The sequence below is a fragment of the Syngnathus acus genome, chromosome 1, assembly GCF_901709675.1.
Source record: "Syngnathus acus chromosome 1, fSynAcu1.2, whole genome shotgun sequence".
NCBI classification, from domain to species: domain Eukaryota; kingdom Metazoa; phylum Chordata; class Actinopteri; order Syngnathiformes; family Syngnathidae; genus Syngnathus; species Syngnathus acus.
In genome coordinates, this window is record NC_051087.1 from 215,894 (window position 1) to 232,500 (window position 16,607).

A 16,607-nucleotide genomic window follows, 5' to 3' on the forward strand; every position below is an offset into this window, starting at 1 on the left:
ATCAGTATTGTGAAAGCATAATTGGCGTTCCTAAGCCAAGTGGAAAAAAAGTCATAGCAAGTGAGGAATCAAACATCTCCTTCATGGTTTAATGGACTGTGTCATATATACACTTTACAGATGGCCGGGCCACAACGGAGCACACGCCGGCCGCTTAGCATCATGCTAGCACACAGCGGCACGTATTTACATTTGAGAGAGAAGGGGGGGGGGCGTGGTTGTCAGGCCCCGCTAAGAGCAGCCAGAAGGCACGAGATGGAATATCGTGCCTGTGCCCAGCGTGTGCTGCATTGCAAAATGAGGACAATGTGAAGACACAAACAAAAAAACAAAAGTATGTGTGGATTAAAAAGAGGACCTGCACAGGTGTGTGTGTGTGAAGACAAAAAAAGCAGACTGCCAGCCAGCTCCCGTGCTATTGCTGACTCGGGTGTCCAATTTGTTGCGTTGCGTCTCCACGCACCGTCTCAAAGCTCCTTGTGGCGAGCTCGCCGGCCGCCAGATCAGCAGCAGCCTCCGGACGAGGTGTTGACGGGCTTGCTCTGGATCTTGACGTTGGACTTATCGGTGCCGGCGGCGGCGGCGCCGGGGCCCATCCTCTTCTTGATCTCGGCCGCCATGGTCATGAAGGCCTGCTCCACGTTGGTGGCGCTCTTGGCGCTGCTTTCCAGGAAGGGGATGGCCAAGCCGTCGGCAAACTCCTGGAAAGAGCCGGGCCGCGGCGGCAATCGCAACTTCAGAACGTGGTTAGGGAAGGACGGTGGTCGCGATAGGCCACCCGCACCGTTTCAAAAGAAATGTCGGCCAACGGCTGGCCGCAAGCATAGAGATGCTTTGCGGTGAACCGGACCGCTGGTGATAATAAATTGGTGCGACGCGAGCAAGCACGGACGGACGGCGGTGAGGCGATGACCTTGGCCGTGGTGTAGTCCACCACCTTCTTGGTGGTCAGGTCGCATTTGTTGCCCACTAGCAGCTTGTTGACGTTCTCGCTGGCGTAGCGGTCGATCTCCTGGAGCCACTGCTTCACGTTGTTGAACGACTCCTGAAGCCAAATTGAAAACCACTTAATTCTCCGCCAAAGCGGCCGGATAATCTCCCGTCCGATCCAAAGTCAATATCTGCTGCGCCGGGACGCAGACGAGAGCCCGCTCCGCTCCGCCCACCTGATCGGTGACGTCGTACACCACGATGATGCCGTGCGCGCCTCTGTAGTAGCTGGACGTGATGGTGCGGAAGCGCTCCTGGCCGGCCGTGTCCCACTGCCACCGCAAGACAGGCCGCAGCGGCCGCAACGTGTCAAAGGCCCGTACGACGGCGGGGGCGAGCGTGCGCGCGCGCGCCAGCAAGCGCCAAGGCCCGTCTGCTCACAATCTGCAGCTTGATGGTCTTCCCGTCCAGCTCGATGGTCCGGATCTTGAAGTCCACGCCGATGGTGCTGATGTAGCTCTCTGTGTACGTATCGTCCTGAGGGCAATACACGTGCGTGTGCAAACATGTGCAAAGACACAAACGCAAAGAATCACATACAGACGTAGGCTTAAAAACACATGCCCCCAAAACATGCACATAGACACGCACACGGGCAAACGCAACCCCACAGGGACATGCGCACAAAAACAAAAAGGTGCCCACACATAGTAATGTGGTTGTCACGGTGACAAAGCGCCAAACTAAATGACAAAAGGAAAACTTACTGCAAAGCGAAGCAGCAGACAAGACTTTCCAACGCCGGAATCTCCAATCAGCAGCAGTTTGAATAAATAGTCACTGGACACACACACACACACACACACACACAGATTGCTAAGTATGCGCTGCGTGTCATTTCTTTTCCCTCTTCCTAATTTTGCCGCCCGTGTGGGCAGGGCACAAACAGCGTGAAGTGACTCTATACATGATTGCAATAAATGATTCACAACCTGAGACGCAAGAGTCAAGTTCAGTGATGAAAGGAAGAGTCTAAAGTCGTCAATTAAAAGAGCGATCTGCAGAAACGGTTCAAAAAGTCTGTTGGTGAGAGAGGCTGAAGGTAAATTTGAATTCCACCGGAATATTCTTCTGTTGTTTTTCTCATATGAAATGAAATCAATCCCAAGTCAATCATCATGAGCGTTGAGTGATGACGTCAGGCTTACAGACTTACGTAATTATCAACAACACGCTGATGCTAACTTGACTCGCGGATGTGGCAACTTCCTGTTGACACCTCGTGACTCATCGCATCACATTTTAAAGCTCGTTTGCTCGCCTTTTTTCTTTTTCTTACTGTTTGCTTCGCATCCACGCGTAGCGTCGTTTGGTTCACGGCCAAACGCCGCGTCAAAATTGTGACGTTCGGCTAAGGATACGTAGCTGCCCGGTTAGCTCGCTAGCCGACAAGGACATTTTTAATCGTCACAATCATGCCAAAGGGGCGACAACGTGCTGACACACGCCTGGGAGACTCAATCAAAATAATCATTGGGGAAAAAATGAGCCGGTGTTGCTACCGGCAGGCTAACAAAGCAGGTGGCGCTAGCTTCACTGTAGCTTAGCTTTAGCTTAGCTGCTGACAGCTCAGCTGGTCGCTTGCTTGTAGACTGCCGACAACAGCCAAGAGCGACACTTACTATTCGGGATTCATCTTTGAGTACCGCTCGGGGACGCCCGTCACGGTGGATGGATTCGTATGGACTTTGGTGGCGGGTTCGCCGTGTAATGGAGCGAACGCGGACGTTTCAGGGTGTCCAGAAGCCGGAAAAAAAGGAGCAAAAGAAGTGCCGAATCCGCTTGTGGCAGCCAGGACGGCGTAATCAAATCAAACATGGCTGTCGGCCGGCCGGCACCGCCCACCCGGAATTGAAATCGACGAAGCGCGGCATTGTGGGTAGTGTGGTCCTTTCAAGCCGCTATGTCACGCAGCATTAGCTGCTGAGCTGATCCATCAAGGTTGTTCAGTGCCCTGGCTCCCTCTCTCTTCCTGTCTTGCTTTAGATTGAACATTTGAAAAGCACATTCTTAGCGGCAAGTCTGAAATCGATACGTGTCAAAACGATTCCTATCTGTAATAGGAAGCGTTTGTGCTGGAATGATCTCGCTGCGAGTACAAATGGTGAGAGGTTGTTTTCTGATTACAAATCCAAATTGTTTGGGACTTTGAGGCGACTACTTGGCCAAACTACGGGCGTGCGCTTTTTTGGGAGTTAGCCACTCCTCCCTTCACATGTGTTGGAATATCAACTTGAGGCAATGCCGACGGGCACATTCCTGCACATGAAGTATCTATCCGTATGAAGCTCTCTCTGTCTTAAAAATCGAAAGTGCCACTCTGAAGTTATATGCCTTATATTGTAACGTCATTGAAACAGATTGTTTAAAAAAATGACAACGGCACATTCAAACAAACGATTAAGTCCAAATGTAGAAGATGTTTGAGCGTCGTTTCTCGTCCCATGCTGCAAATCGTCAAGTCACGTCATGGCCAAGGTGCAGGCAGAAAGCAGGAGCGTCCGTTTTTTTCTACATCAACCTTTAATTGGCAACACGGTGTGTTTGAAATGTTCATATTCATCACTAGTCATATTTATATGAGTATTCACATGTAAACACCACAGTCGCACGACCTTGCGTGAAACGAGCCGGCATATCGACCGCTCCGAGTGGGACTTTGAAAGCGCGCCGTTGGCTTCGTTTGTTGCGAAAACACCCGCGCCAGACGCCGGCCCCACCGGGCTCGCGTCAGCCGATCGAGCCGCGCCAGACGCCCCATAAAGAAATACACACACGCATGCAAACATCACGCATGCGACGTTCGCCGGGAGGTCACGTGACCGACCCCCGAGTGCACGCAATAAGACCTTTTTTTTTTTTTTTACTTTCTCTTCTTGCTTCTGTGCTTGGACGTTTAACAGCGAGGGCCTGCATCAGCCGGGGGGAAAAAAATAAAAAGGGGCGGGGGGAGGGGGCATTTGTGAGGTTGATGAAGCGGGCCGAGTGCGTCAATGTGAAAGACTTTCTGTTTGACATGCGAACAAACAGCAGGCGGCGCCGTTGAGCACACGTGCACCACGAAAGAACAAAACCACACAGCAAATTCCACTTTGTAAAAAATGTTTGGTAGCCGCTCAGCAGGGAGATGACGAAGAAAAAACATCAAGGTGGACGCTTCGTCGCTGCACGAGCGCGTGCTAACATGCTAATGAACGCGCCGGGCTAACCGGCGACGACGACAACACGAAGGTCCGATCACAGGCACGCGCGTGCCTCCGGTTGGCACGCTCTCGCTTCCTGTACACGGCAGAATAAATAAAAGCACGCACGTACGCACGCACGCACACACACACGCACGCCGCAAATTGCGGTCGCTCGGCAAAAAACAAAACAACAAAAACGAGCGCTCGGGAAAGTGCCGCTTCCTGTTTGAGCGTTTGCCGCGAGAGTTTGGCTTTGTACGGGAGAGGAAGGGGGCGAGGGGCCGCGGGCGCCGTCGAGGAGCGGGAAGCCCGTCACACGTCCACCACCATCTTTTTGTGAATGTCCAGGCCGCCCACCACCTGCCACAAAACAAAGTCGACTGCATGATCATCTGGAGAGCAGCTGATTTTTCAGCAATCTTTGTCAACGAGGCCAAGGTAAGGTTGTTGGATTTTTTGGGGGGGACAAACTGACCGCACAGAACTCCTCGAAGGATATCCTTCCGTCGCCGTCCTTGTCGGCATTGATGATAGTTTTGTCAACGATCTGCTGCAGCTGCGTGTCCTTTAGGTTGTTGCCCACCATCATCTTCAGAACCTGGAACAGCTCGCCGTTGGAGATGTAGCCGTCTTTGTCCATGTCGTAGATGCGGAAGGCGACTGGAAGGCAAAACCAACGCTGCAGACGGACTTGCTTTGGGAACTTTGCAAATCGGACATATCAAAAGCGTGACTTGAAGAGAAACGTGCAAATGTGACAAGACTCTTGGGTTAAGTTTGCCTTTCATGCTTAACAAGTAAACGGAATTGAATTCAATGTCGATTGCGCGACTCGCACCGTGGCGGCAAAAAAAAAAAAATAAATTGAAAAGAGAGACTGCCGCTGCGTCAATTTCTGGAGTTGACTCACATCGTAACTTTTGCTCCTTATCTCCTTTGACGCTGAACTGAGAGACGCCCTCAATGAATTCTGAAGATAAAAAGAAGAAGCATCAGGGCCAAGGGCGCCAAACAAAGCCAGCCAGAGCGACCACTTACCTTTGAAGTCCACTTCGCCGTTGCCATCCGTGTCAAAGATGTCGATGACGCGCTGCACCAGAGGGTTCTGCTGCAACTCGGGCAGCGACATGAACTCCTCCACGCTCAGAGAACCCGAGTTGTCCAGGTCCAGTTTCTTGAAGCGCTTGCCCAGACGCTTAATCTCGTCCGCGTCGACTGAACACACAAGCGGACAGACAAGAGACGGACGGCGCGCGAGATCAGATCGGTCGGCGCAAGTCGCTCGCGGACCAGCGGGTGCTACACCTCGCCCCCAGGGCGCCAACCCTAACCCCCCCAGGACAGCCGCTTCCCAAACTCACCCGATTTACGGCGGGCTGTGGCCATGGCGCCTGTCTAAACCTGACTCGGCATAAGGGCTAATCCCCCCCCCGCTCGGGGGAGGGGCTAATCCGACGAGAGACGCTTCTCGTTTGGCTGCCGACTTTAATCTGGTCGGCCACAATCAACCGATCAAAATTGCCAGTTTTGTACAAAGCTCATTCAAAAAATAGAAAGTGACCTCAAAGCCTTTTTTTTTTTTTTTTTTTAAATGCATCCCGTAATAAACAAACTGGACCTCCGCGAGAGAACGAGAGCACTCACCGAGGCATTTTCAGCAGCTGCCCGGCCCGCATTGATTTGATCACATCATTCTTCTTCGTGCGCATTTGAAAAGTACATTTTGACAGCGAAAAGGATGTCACGCGTGCCGAGGGACCCGACAGTCCTTTTAAGAATGCTAAAAATACGTCGGCGTTTGCCGCCGCTGCCGCTGATGTCATACTTACAGTGGGAGCACATGTCCAGAGCATAACTGGCTTCGTTCCCCTGGAAACCAAAACAACATCACATTATTCCACAAATTCATTTCATCATTGTTTAGCTCAGACCCCAGCAAATGTTGTTGCTTTTCTCCATATCCAGTTTAGTTGATGCCAGCATTAGAAAAACAACAACTGGTTTTTGCAACGACTGCACGCATGGTGATGGTTCGCAGATTTAGGGAACCCATTTTCTGTTATTTGCCGATATTGATATTCATTGATGATTCGGTGATTGATAAATTGCGTCCACTTGCCAACGTTAATCTCGCCAACACAATTCTTTGACTTTTATTTTGGTAGCGCTTCTACGACAACCGAGCCCACTTCCGGTTGCCAGAGCTAGCCTTGCTAAGCTTGTAGCATCAACAACAAGAGCCCAGCTCACGCCAAATCGATGCACACCCGAACGCCCTCAAGCATCTTCAAATGTTCGTGTCGGAAACGAAACATGTCACACTCCTTGAGAAGAGAATCTGACAAATCCAATTTTGCCGTGCCGTCTCGTCGTCTGTCCGTCCGTCCGTCACGAGCGCCGACGTCCAAGGCCCATCGATCGTATTAGGACGGCGGGCGAGCGAGCGAGCGAGCGAACGGCGGCTAACGTTAGCCTGCAAATGTTGCCAACACGACGGAACGCGGCGTGGCGTCCTCGAGTCTTACCATGTTGCCTGTCGAGGGGAGGTCTGCGAGGGAGGACTGACGATCGGGCGCTTGAGCTAACGTGCTAACGCGGCTAAGCAGGGGAGTGAGGAGAACGACTAGCAGCCAGCCGACTAGCACGAGCGGCACTGCGGCAGGGGGCGGGGCTTCAGCGCCCCAAGATTCGGAGGGAGGGAGGGGAGGGGAGGGGAGGGGAGGCCCGTGACGTGACAGCCGGCTCGCTCGCTGAGATTTGGAAATGGTGATGGTGAAATGGAATTTGGTGATGGACAAGCTCTGGTTATGGAGCAGACGTTTTTGTGCGCTGAGGAAGGCCCGTTTATTTCGGTAAGCAATCCGCAACGGTTGCATGTCAAGTGTCCCATTTGAACGCGTTGCCATTTGAGCGCGTCATTTTCGGCCCCTGAGACAACGTGGCTCTGTCGTTTCCATAGACTTGTTGTCACTTTGCGTCACGCTTGAGCGTTTCGCTTGAGAACAAACCAGCAGACGAGTCGGCCTTTTGCTTTTCTTGTTGCTTTTATCAAGGAGAAACACAAAAAGAGTTGGCAAGAAGCAGGTGAGGGAGGACGCCGGGGAGTCACCAAATTGCACTCGGCTTGGGGGGCCCCCGCAAGAAGCAGGTGAGGGAGGACGCCGGGGAGTCACCAAATTGCACTCGGCTTGGGGGGCGCTCAGTCGGGGCAATCAGTTGAAGGCCTCCTTGTTGATCCACATGAGGGTGCGCGTCTCGTTGGGTTTGCACTCGTACTCGATGCTGCTGAACTTGTTGCCGAACTGGCAGTGCTCGCGCTTGTAGTAGTTGTAGTACTTGGCCTGCCAAAGCGTCTCGAAGGTGCCGGCGCGCCCAAACTGCAAGCACAGCAAACAGCACAAACACGTGATACGCCTGCGACTTTGGGCTCGGGAACGCACGCATGCAGGCAGGCACGCACGCACGCGCGCGCGCTTCCACATTGGACCTCAACAAAAAGTGTTGTCGAGGTAGGTCCCAGAGTCTGGTTGCTTTCTCCAAATGGAGCCGAAGCGGCCGCCCGCCCATACCTGGATGCTGACTTGCACGGGCTGCCGGTCGCCGCTCTTGGTGTGCGGGACGCCTTCGGTGTCGTAGCGTCCGTGGTAGACGACGCCGTCGGCGTCCCGAGACTGCTCCTCCAGCGGGAAGACCACGCCGCCGATGTTCATGTTGCTGACACGCACACGCAAAATCCAGAAGAGGAACTCACTTGGCATGTTTTACACCTCCCTGAATTTAGTGACCGAAATGAAATCAAATTTGGGTGGTGTGAAGTTGAGCCTCAGAACTTCAGAATGAGCCAAACATTTTGGTTTTTTTCTCTCACGAGCAATGAAAAATGTCAAACGGTGGAACATGTTGCTTGTGGCCATCATGCATTCAAGGGGCGGGGCCTCCCGCAGACGCTGTGAGCCGCAGCTGCTTTCCGTTTGTCTTTGTCCCGTTTAATAAATGGCGAGCGTGCCCTGCCCTGCCCTGCCCTGCCCTGCCCTGCCCTGCCCTGCCCTGCCCTGCCCTGCCCTGCCTGCCTGCCTGCCTGCCTGCCTGCCTGCCTGCCTGCCTGCCTCCCTCCTCTTGATTGGCTGGCGACCAGTGCCCCCTTGCTGCTTCTGAAGATGGATGGAGATGAATATTATTGTTATAATGTTATTCTATTAGGCACGGTCAGCACGTTTTCATGCAAGGAGCTCAGCAGCAGGTTCTTGCGCGTCCGTGCGTGCTCGCTCGCGTAGAGTCAATTCACGAGGGGCGCCGCGCATTTTAAAGTCGATGCCGTTCGGGCAGACTGCACCGCGTCTCGGTTCTCTTGCTTGCTTCGTGCGTTTTTCTTACGTGGCCTCGACGGTTCCGGGCTTGACGAGGACTTGGATTTTGTATTTGGAGCCCGTGAGCAGCTTGACGGTTCGGGTTTGTCCGAACCGGCTTCCGTCCACCTTGAAGAAAACGTCGCCGTCGTTGGGTTGGATCCACAACGAGATGGAGATGTGAACCAAGTCTGGGACGTCGTCCATTTTCAGGGAGGGGGGAGGAGGTCCGCGGGGGGTTCTGCGCGATGGCTCAGGAGGAGGCTGAGGACCACAGTCGAGCGCGCCCAAGCAAACAAGACTGCTTCCGCTCGCGCACTTCACAACAAGAGCGGGCAAAATGAGGTGGGCGTAAGAATGTTGACGATGCCCGGTGAGCCAAAGTCAGTCCTTTTATTTCTCTCAGACCGTTTCATCGTCAAAGCAACCAACATTCTGTAATGTATGAAAAAATTCGACTTCCTCATGTCACCACCGCCGCCTCCTCAGTTGCTGCTGTGGTCATCAAATATAGAATTTTCATTATTTGAGCGTGAATAAATTCATTTTTCCAGGCAGGGGGGCGCCACTGAGCAAGTTCTCAAGGTGTTTTCAACCCCCTCGGATATACGTTGCATAAATACGGTGGGTCTCGGCTCGGCTCGGCTCCCGGCCGACACGTGAAAGGAAGCCCGCCCAAAAAAGGTGATTCGGGTCCTACTTCAGACAGCAGGGGGCAGTCTAAGGCTGCTAATGCTACCCTGAGAATACAAAGCCATCAAGCAGGAAGTGAAACGCGAGGAGAGTGTGAGTGGGGGTCAGGTCAAGCCAAGCAGGTCGAGGTAGAGATGCGATCAAGCCTCGGCCACACGACGGACGCGTTGCTAACTAAATGGCCTCATAGGAAACTTCGGACAAAAAGGGGCAACTAAAACGGAGTCATAGTTGAGCATTTCAACCGCTTTAAATACGTTGGAAGATTTGCACCGTTTTTGGGGATAGGAGGCTTTTTGGAATGACTGTGACATGTAAGCTTATAGTATCACAACAATATATCCGAATGCGGCTAAAGTGACACCGTTTGAAGTGAGACCTTGGCAAATCTTAGTTGGAGAGGGCATTTTACCACCTCCCCACCTAAGCTTCTTGCTTGACGTCCTTTGAACATTAGGAACGGGCAGATCGCACGAGAGGCTACTGTGACCGAGGCGCCACGCCACGCCAGGCTAGGGCAAAACAGGCAGGAGTACGCAACAAGCAAAAGGGGGCGTGGCCCGCCAACTCAGTCGGACTCGGGCCGAGCGGCGGCATCCAGCGACAGCGTCCGCCTCCTGAGCTCCACGCTGCTGTCCGTCAACTGCGCAGCCGTGGCAAGCGGCTGCTCCCCCGGGGGCGGGCTCACCCGCTCCTTCTTGTTTCCGCTCGACGCCGGCGAGACGGATGGGCTGAGGCGCCCGCAGGCCTCGTCGGCATCGGGCGGCGGCGCCAGGTGTCTGTGCGAGCGCGCTTCGATGCGCCGCACTTCCTCGTCGTCCGCCGGCCGGGGCTCCGAAGCCCCCGTGTTTTTTCCCGCCTCGTCGCCGCGACTCCGGCACGAGATGACTCTCTGCGCTCGAGTGAACTTGGAGGTGTGAACGCTGGATGAGCGCCGGCAGGGCGGCGTGGACCGAGAAGACGCGGCTCCGGCCAGGCGGCTGCCCGAAACGTCGTCGGCCGAGCCCATTTGATCGGACGAATCGCAGCGCACGGCCTCCTACGTGCAAAGACGTTCAAGTGATGTCACGTGCAACGCTCAAAAGCTCACGTGGAAGTCAAACGAGAAAAGACACTGACTTGTCTGCGCAGCCGCCGACCGGCCGCACGGAACGACGTCGGGATCTCCAGGTCGGGGACGTACGAGGGGCTTAGCTTGTTGCGATCCGGACTGGCTTCAGGGCTCAGCCACTGAGAGCGCCCCCCGGAGGCCTTGAGCGACGGCTGTCTGTCCACGCTGCAGCTGGACACCAGGGCGGGCCTGCATCCATCCAGGCTGTGCCCGGCCGAGCTCAGTCGGCGGGGCTCGGCGGCGGCCCGGGAGGGGCCCGAGCGGCACCCGTCCACGCTGCGGGCCGAGTCTAGGCGGCGGTCGGGCGGGCCGCTTCGTCGGGGCGACTCTCCGTCGATGCTCCGGCTGAGGCGGATGACGGGGCGGCCGCCTTGTCCCGAGCCCAGCGAGGCGTGGCCGATGGCGGGGAGGGCGCCCGGGACCTGCAACGAGGAGCCGGAGCCCAGCGACGACACCGAGCCTGCCCCGCCCGGACCAAAAGAAAGGGCGTGAGTGAGGCCAGTCGCAGGCGACGCCCGCCCGCGCACGCCCCGAAGTCTCACCTGAGTAGCCGTAGGCCAGGCAGGCGTCGTACGGCCCGCGCCCGAGCGGCTGCCATCCGTCGCCGGGCAGCGACAGCATGCGGCCGAAGCTCGGCGGCTTGCCGGGGCAACGCTCCTCTGACCGCGCCTGCGTCAAAAAGCAGTGCGCGTCACGTGACCCGTTTGAGTCGGGCCGAGTGGTTAAACTAGAACATTCTGACACGAGCCATGGAGGCGGACCTGAGCGGGCACGCTGGCGGCGGCGGCGGGCTCCCCGCCCCCCGAGGCGGCGCTGTTCCTGCGGGCGGCCTCCTCGCGCTCCCTCCGCTCCTCCATCTCCTCCAGCTGCGCCTCCTTGTTGCTGTCCTCCAGGTGCTTCATGAGGACGGCCACCACCACGTTGACCAGCACAAACTGCGCCGTCAGCACGAAGGTGACAAAGTAGACGGGCGAGATCAGCGGCAGGTAGCTGAGGCAGTGGCGCTCCCCCGGGCGGCACTCGCGCAGCGTGTCCTTCAAACGCAAATATCATCATGAGGCTTGCTTAGGGAGGGAGGGAGGGAGGCCGCCGATCCGTCGGCAAGTACGGCCACGCGTCATTCACCTTCATGATCCCGTTCCAGTTGTCCCCGGTGGACACTCGGAAGAGTGTCAGGAAGGCCATGCCAAAGTTGTGGAAGGTGGCGTGACGGCTCAGGCCCTCGCACGGGTTCTCCTCGGAACACTCTAGAAAGCAAGCGCCGCCGAGGCCTTAGAGTGGGCTGCGACGGGAAACCAGGGGCGGGGCGGGGCGGGTGGGGCGGGGGGCTCCGATTGCGTCTTGAATGCATGTCGGGCAGCAAACACGCGCACACACGTGCACTAACCCAGTTTTCCAAAGAGCTCAACTCCCAGAGCTGCATAGATGAAGAACAGCAACATGAAGAGCAGACCCAGATTCCCCACCTAGACGGACGGACGGACAGACGGACAAACAACCGTATGACACATATATACAGTACGTGTATACGGTGCCCCCCCCCCACACACACACACACACACACACACGGTGAGGGGAGGGAGGGAGGGAGGGAGGGAGGCGTGCAGAACCAGGTTGAGATCCCAAATGGAGGCACAAGTGCACGCGTGCCCTATTACACCCGCGTCAAGGAGGAAAGAAAGAAAGACAGAAAGAAAGAAAGACAGAAAGAAAGAAAGAAAAGAGGAAGAGAAGCTCAAAGCAACAACGAGCGGCAATGGCGGCTCACCTGAGGCAGCGCCTGCATGACGGTGTCCAGCAGAGCTCGCATCCCTGTAGCCATCTTCAGCAGCTTCAGAACTGCAGCAGGAGCAGGAAGCGACACCAATTTCAAAGGGTGCACACTTTGGGGAGACCCCGAGTCAGCCTCGGCAACTTGTCGCAAAGGCGGCGTTTGAGCGCCAAAACATTGCGAGGACCGCTAGCTAGCCCTGGTCGCCTCGGTGGCACTTTTGGAACTCCTTTGGGAGCTCGGAAGAGACGCAATGCCTGAACGCACCGCGCGTGATGCGCAGCACCCTCATGATGCGGATGATGGTGGGGTTGATGGGCAGCGAGGCGTTCAGGTCGATTTCTTCCAGCGTGATTCCCATGATGGACAGCAGCACGATGGCCAGGTCCAACTGGTTCCACCTGGACAGCACAAAAAGCGCAGGCGTGCGTGCTGGCGTTTTGCATCCCGTGCTAGCGCTAGCAGGACGCTTTTGCATTCCTCCTCATAGTTTGGGCTCCGTCGCTCGACTTTGATTAGCAGTCGTTTCACGAGGAGCCGTCCGTCCTTCGCCGCCACGTGTTTTGCCGCTCAATTTGTCATATCACCGCCACCTGTCTTTGAAGAAGCGCCGAAGGCCGAGCGCCACCAGCTTGAGGACGGCCTCGATGACAAAGACCAGCGTGAAGACGTAGTTGCAGTACTTGAGGATCTCCACCAGGTACTGTTCCACACACACACGCGCACAGTGACGGCGCGTCGCGTATGGCGATGAGAGCGGGACTGTCGGTCGTTGTGGTTACCTGGGGCTGCTTGTAATGCTCCATGCTCATGGTGAGCAGGTTGGTGAAGATGATGATGGTGATGAAGAGGTCCAGATAGTGGCTGGTGCACACGCTGTGGATGGAGCGACGCAGCGGCGAGTAGTCGGCGTAGTACGGCTTCTCCAGGGCCTCTGCGCGCGTGCGCGCGTGCGCACGTGCACCGCTATTATTTCACTGTGTGTGTGTGTGTGCGTGCGTGCGGAGAGGAGACATGCCGCCTCATAAATTCTGCCCCCACCCCCCCACAACATGCACGCACTTGAAGGCGTCTTTGGGCTTAAGCCCTTGGAAGGTTTTTGGCCATAGTCAAGCAACTCACTGCGGCGCCTCTTCTCCAGGCGCTTGCGTCGCTTCTCCTCGCGGAGGCGGGCCTCCTCCTCCTCCTGCTGCTGGCGACACTTGTGGAAGTTCTCCACCACCACGCCCACAAACATGTTGAGCACAAAGAAGCTGACGATGAGCAGGAAGGAGATGAAGAAGAGCAGCATCCACGGGTTGTTGTTGCGCACGGGCTGAAAATAGAGCCTTTAGCCGCCAATCCAAGCCGGGCCGGGCCGGGCCGGCCGGGTCGGGTCGGGACGGGTCGCCCGCCGCACCTGCTGGTCCACGCCGACCGCGTCCAGCCCGTCGTACATGATGCTGACCCAGCCGTCTTTGCACGACAGCACAAAGAGAGACATCAGCGCCTGCCAGACGGACATTTGGTTGACATCAGATTGGCTGAGAGCGCTGACGGGCAGCCTTCCCCTGTCCCACCTGTCCCAGGTTGTCAAAGTTGTACTTCCTGCGTAGCCAGCGGTGGCCCGCATCCAAGCACTGCGTCTTGTTGGTGATGCCGGTCACGTTGAAGCCGTCGCAGTGGAAGAACTTGCCTTTGAATAACTGCGCACACATCCGAGCGTCATGGGAGCGAGAGCGGCCTTTCTCGTGACGGATGCCAAACGGTTGGTGCGCAAACATGCCTCGCTCACCTGAACGCCCAGAATGCCAAAGACAATGAAGAAAGCGCAGCAGATGAGGACGATGTTGCCGATGGGCCTGAGCGACGTGATCAGCGTCTCCACCACCAGTTTGAGGCCCGGAGCTCGACTGATCACCCTGAAAGGGCGTGGCGGGCGGGCGGGCGCTCAGATCTCACGCGGCATACCCGGAAGGGCGGGCAGGCGCTGGGGCGGGTTGGCGGCACCTGAGCGGTCGCAGGGTGCGCAGCAGCCGCAGGACGCGCAGGATGCCCAGGATGCGGTTGCCGCCCGCCACCGCCGAGGCCAGGATGTCCGCCAGGGACACGGCCACCAGGACCCCGTCCAGGATGTTCCAGCTGCTCTGCAGATAGACGCCCTCTCCAAAGCACACGCCCAAGGCCACCACCTGCGCCAAAGCACCGCCACTCCGGTCCAAAAATGGCCTCCTGGCGCATGCGCGCGCGCTCGCTCGCTCGCTCGCTCACCTTGATCATCATTTCGCCCACAAAGATGAGAGTGAAGATGTGGTTGGACACGCTGAGGAAGGCGCGCTCCTGGACAAGCACAGGCACAGAGAATGAAAAACATGGCACCTTGGCGTCAGACAAATTGCCAAGATGGAGGTGAGTCAGTCCATTTGTCAGACGCGTGATTGGTATGACTTGTGTGACAGTCGGCGTGTGTCACCATGCTGTGCGGATGAATGTCGGGCCTCTCCAGCGCAATGGTGATGCAGTTGAGGAAGATGAAGAGCAGGATGATGTGGTCAAACATCTTGTGGCCCATGGTCTTCTGGCACCACAGCCTGAAGCTGCACGCACACACGCACAGGCACTGTAAAGAGCGTTTGGACTCAGGCGCTGCAGCAGGGCCTTTACCGGTTGCCCGGAGCAAAGACGAAGAATGACCAGTCGCCGTGCTGGGCGCACCACTCGGGCTGGTACGGCTCCAGCACTTTGCGCACTTTCTGGTACAAAGTCTGCAAGGGCACAGAAGGAGCGACATCAACGCCACCGGCGCTTTCCCAATTCAAAGAGCGGTCAAAGAGACCGACCGACCGAGCGACCGACTGACCGACCGACCGACCGACCGACCGACCGACCGACCTCGTCCGCATCGTCGGAAGCAGCGGCCGTCCGGCTGCGCTGGGACAGCGGCGACTCCATCTCGGCCGACCGGCCCGGGCTCTGCGGGGGCCCCTCCGTTGACGACGACAATGCGGGCAGGCCTAGCGTGTCTTGGCGTTGAAAAAGCTGCCGAGAGAAAAAAGGCCACTCGGAGCGAGCGGAAACGTGACAAGCGCGTCGGAGCAAAGTTGATTGTTACAGAGACCAATTGCCCAATGGTCGTCACGTGCTGGCTAAGCGCCTTATCCGAATGGCTCACCGGCGACCTCTGCTGCTGGAGGCTCTCCACCGCGCTGGCGTAGATCACGATGGGCGTGGCTTCCGCCTGCCCGACGACAGGCATGGACGCCCTGGGGTTCAGGGGACCGTTGGGGCTGCCGATCATGGCCCAGATCTTCAGCTCTTGCAAGGTGAAAAAAAAAGTTGAGTCCAGAGCAAGATGGCGCTTCTCAAGCCCCCGGCGGCGGCGGCGGCGGGCGACCCACCGGCGGCGTACAACTCCCTCAGCTTCTCCTCGTCCTCGTACGACAGCGAGCGGGCCTCATTGTCCCAATCCGAGCGGCTGGCGTCACCCTAAAAGCCAGACGCACAAAAGCCGAGGCTCCCGAAAGCAAGATCGCGGCGGCGGCGGCGGCGCGGCGCCCGCCCTCACTTCGGCCTGGAAGCCTTCCACCAAGATGGCCACCAGCAGGTTGAAGAGGACGTAGTTGCCGAAGGTCATGAGCGCCACAAAGTAGAGCGCCGCCAGCGGCGTGGTGGACGCCATGCCGTTGTACAGGACGGCGTTCCAGTCCTCCTGCGTCAGGATCTGCCGGGACACACAATGGCTGCGGGACACGGGCCAGCCAGCAAAAAGCTCTCAACGTGCCAGCGAGCGGAACCTGGAAGACGGTGACGGTGGCCCAAAGCAGCGAGTCAAAGTTCTTCCTGTCGGGGAGCGTGTCTCCGCTGTCTTGGCGCAAGCCAAACTTGCATCCAAACAGGTGCATGCCCAGGATGCTGCTCCGGAGACGGACGGCGTGCGTGATGGATGGATGGACGGATGGACGGACGGCAAAGCTCTCCCATAGCCCCCCCCCCCTTACCTGAAGATGAAAATGAAGAGCACGAGCAGCATGCAGAAGGTGGCCACGTTGTCCATGGTCTTGACGAGCACCAGCAGCTGCCTCCTCAGCGCCGGCAGGAAGCGCACCAACTTGAGAACCCGCAGCAGGCGGAAGGTCCGCAGCACCGACAGGCCGCCCTGCGCCTGGCCCGCCACCTCCCACACGCTGCGGTGGCACACGCGGCGTTACTCGCACGCACGCGCGCACAAGACTGGCGGCGGCGGCGGCGACGGCACCTGATGACGACGATGACGCCGTCGAAGCCGTCGTACGGGTTCTTGACGTAGCCCCAGAGGCCGAGCGCCGCCACTTTGAGCAGCATCTCCAGGCTGAAGACGCTGGTGAACACCACGTTGCTGATCTCCAACATGTCCGTCAGCTCCTGCGGCTGCACACATCGGGACACCTTCAAATCCAATGGTTCCACTTTCAAATGGACATTTTGGAAGTCAATGTCACGAACCTGCTGGTGGTACTCGATTCCCATGGACAGCGTGTTGATGAGGATGGCCA

The 16,607-nt window shown here is 57.1% G+C and overlaps 4 protein-coding genes across 8 annotated transcripts in view; all 4 read right to left on the reverse strand.

Annotated features, from left to right (window-relative positions):
* Nucleotides 1–334: 334 nt before the first annotated feature.
* On the reverse strand, nucleotides 335–2,813 carry LOC119121308 (ras-related protein Rab-1A-like). The gene is made up of 6 exons (XM_037248740.1): nucleotides 2,613–2,813; nucleotides 1,698–1,770; nucleotides 1,372–1,467; nucleotides 1,167–1,262; nucleotides 914–1,045; nucleotides 335–701 (listed from the first exon to the last, which is right to left on the reverse strand). Exons 1-6 carry the CDS (start codon nucleotides 2,624–2,626, stop codon nucleotides 504–506), a joined length of 609 nt encoding a protein of 202 aa, XP_037104635.1. The 5' UTR covers nucleotides 2,627–2,813; the 3' UTR covers nucleotides 335–503.
* Nucleotides 2,814–3,494: 681 nt separating this feature from the next.
* Nucleotides 3,495–6,869, reverse strand: ppp3r1b (protein phosphatase 3 (formerly 2B), regulatory s1ubunit B, alpha isoform, b). Its single transcript, XM_037248765.1, has 6 exons — nucleotides 6,701–6,869; nucleotides 6,005–6,044; nucleotides 5,214–5,390; nucleotides 5,086–5,145; nucleotides 4,651–4,835; nucleotides 3,495–4,535 (listed from the first exon to the last, which is right to left on the reverse strand). The coding sequence occupies exons 1-6, from the start codon at nucleotides 6,701–6,703 to the stop codon at nucleotides 4,488–4,490; spliced, it is 513 nt and encodes a 170-aa protein (XP_037104660.1). The 5' UTR covers nucleotides 6,704–6,869; the 3' UTR covers nucleotides 3,495–4,487.
* A 331-nt stretch (nucleotides 6,870–7,200) lies between these two features.
* Nucleotides 7,201–8,817, reverse strand: cnrip1a (cannabinoid receptor interacting protein 1a). Its single transcript, XM_037248786.1, has 3 exons — nucleotides 8,550–8,817; nucleotides 7,745–7,889; nucleotides 7,201–7,552 (listed from the first exon to the last, which is right to left on the reverse strand). Exons 1-3 carry the CDS (start codon nucleotides 8,726–8,728, stop codon nucleotides 7,388–7,390), a joined length of 489 nt encoding a protein of 162 aa, XP_037104681.1. The 5' UTR covers nucleotides 8,729–8,817; the 3' UTR covers nucleotides 7,201–7,387.
* Nucleotides 8,818–9,534: 717 nt separating this feature from the next.
* LOC119120763 (voltage-dependent T-type calcium channel subunit alpha-1H-like) overlaps nucleotides 9,535–16,607 on the reverse strand; it is a 13,847-nt gene continuing 6,774 nt past the window's right edge. For all 5 annotated transcript variants that reach the window (XM_037247972.1, XM_037247965.1, XM_037247990.1 and 2 more), the window contains 26 exons: nucleotides 16,558–16,607; nucleotides 16,331–16,482; nucleotides 16,074–16,259; nucleotides 15,870–15,987; nucleotides 15,641–15,796; nucleotides 15,474–15,561; nucleotides 15,248–15,390; nucleotides 14,968–15,114; nucleotides 14,740–14,840; nucleotides 14,549–14,672; nucleotides 14,347–14,415; nucleotides 14,086–14,267; nucleotides 13,871–13,997; nucleotides 13,656–13,781; nucleotides 13,496–13,585; nucleotides 13,219–13,411; nucleotides 12,879–13,030; nucleotides 12,690–12,799; nucleotides 12,364–12,497; nucleotides 12,094–12,164; nucleotides 11,713–11,791; nucleotides 11,451–11,572; nucleotides 11,087–11,359; nucleotides 10,868–10,994; nucleotides 10,334–10,785; nucleotides 9,535–10,253 (listed from right to left, as the gene is read on the reverse strand). The exon at nucleotides 16,558–16,607 is cut by the window's right edge and continues 219 nt beyond it. In XM_037247972.1, coding sequence (XP_037103867.1) covers nucleotides 9,783–10,253; nucleotides 10,334–10,785; nucleotides 10,868–10,994; nucleotides 11,087–11,359; nucleotides 11,451–11,572; nucleotides 11,713–11,791; nucleotides 12,094–12,164; nucleotides 12,364–12,497; nucleotides 12,690–12,799; nucleotides 12,879–13,030; nucleotides 13,219–13,411; nucleotides 13,496–13,585; nucleotides 13,656–13,781; nucleotides 13,871–13,997; nucleotides 14,086–14,267; nucleotides 14,347–14,415; nucleotides 14,549–14,672; nucleotides 14,740–14,840; nucleotides 14,968–15,114; nucleotides 15,248–15,390; nucleotides 15,474–15,561; nucleotides 15,641–15,796; nucleotides 15,870–15,987; nucleotides 16,074–16,259; nucleotides 16,331–16,482; nucleotides 16,558–16,607 — 4,043 coding nt within the window. In that variant the 3' untranslated portion in view covers nucleotides 9,535–9,782. The remainder of the gene's footprint in view (nucleotides 10,254–10,333; nucleotides 10,786–10,867; nucleotides 10,995–11,086; nucleotides 11,360–11,450; nucleotides 11,573–11,712; nucleotides 11,792–12,093; nucleotides 12,165–12,363; nucleotides 12,498–12,689; nucleotides 12,800–12,878; nucleotides 13,031–13,218; nucleotides 13,412–13,495; nucleotides 13,586–13,655; nucleotides 13,782–13,870; nucleotides 13,998–14,085; nucleotides 14,268–14,346; nucleotides 14,416–14,548; nucleotides 14,673–14,739; nucleotides 14,841–14,967; nucleotides 15,115–15,247; nucleotides 15,391–15,473; nucleotides 15,562–15,640; nucleotides 15,797–15,869; nucleotides 15,988–16,073; nucleotides 16,260–16,330; nucleotides 16,483–16,557) is intronic.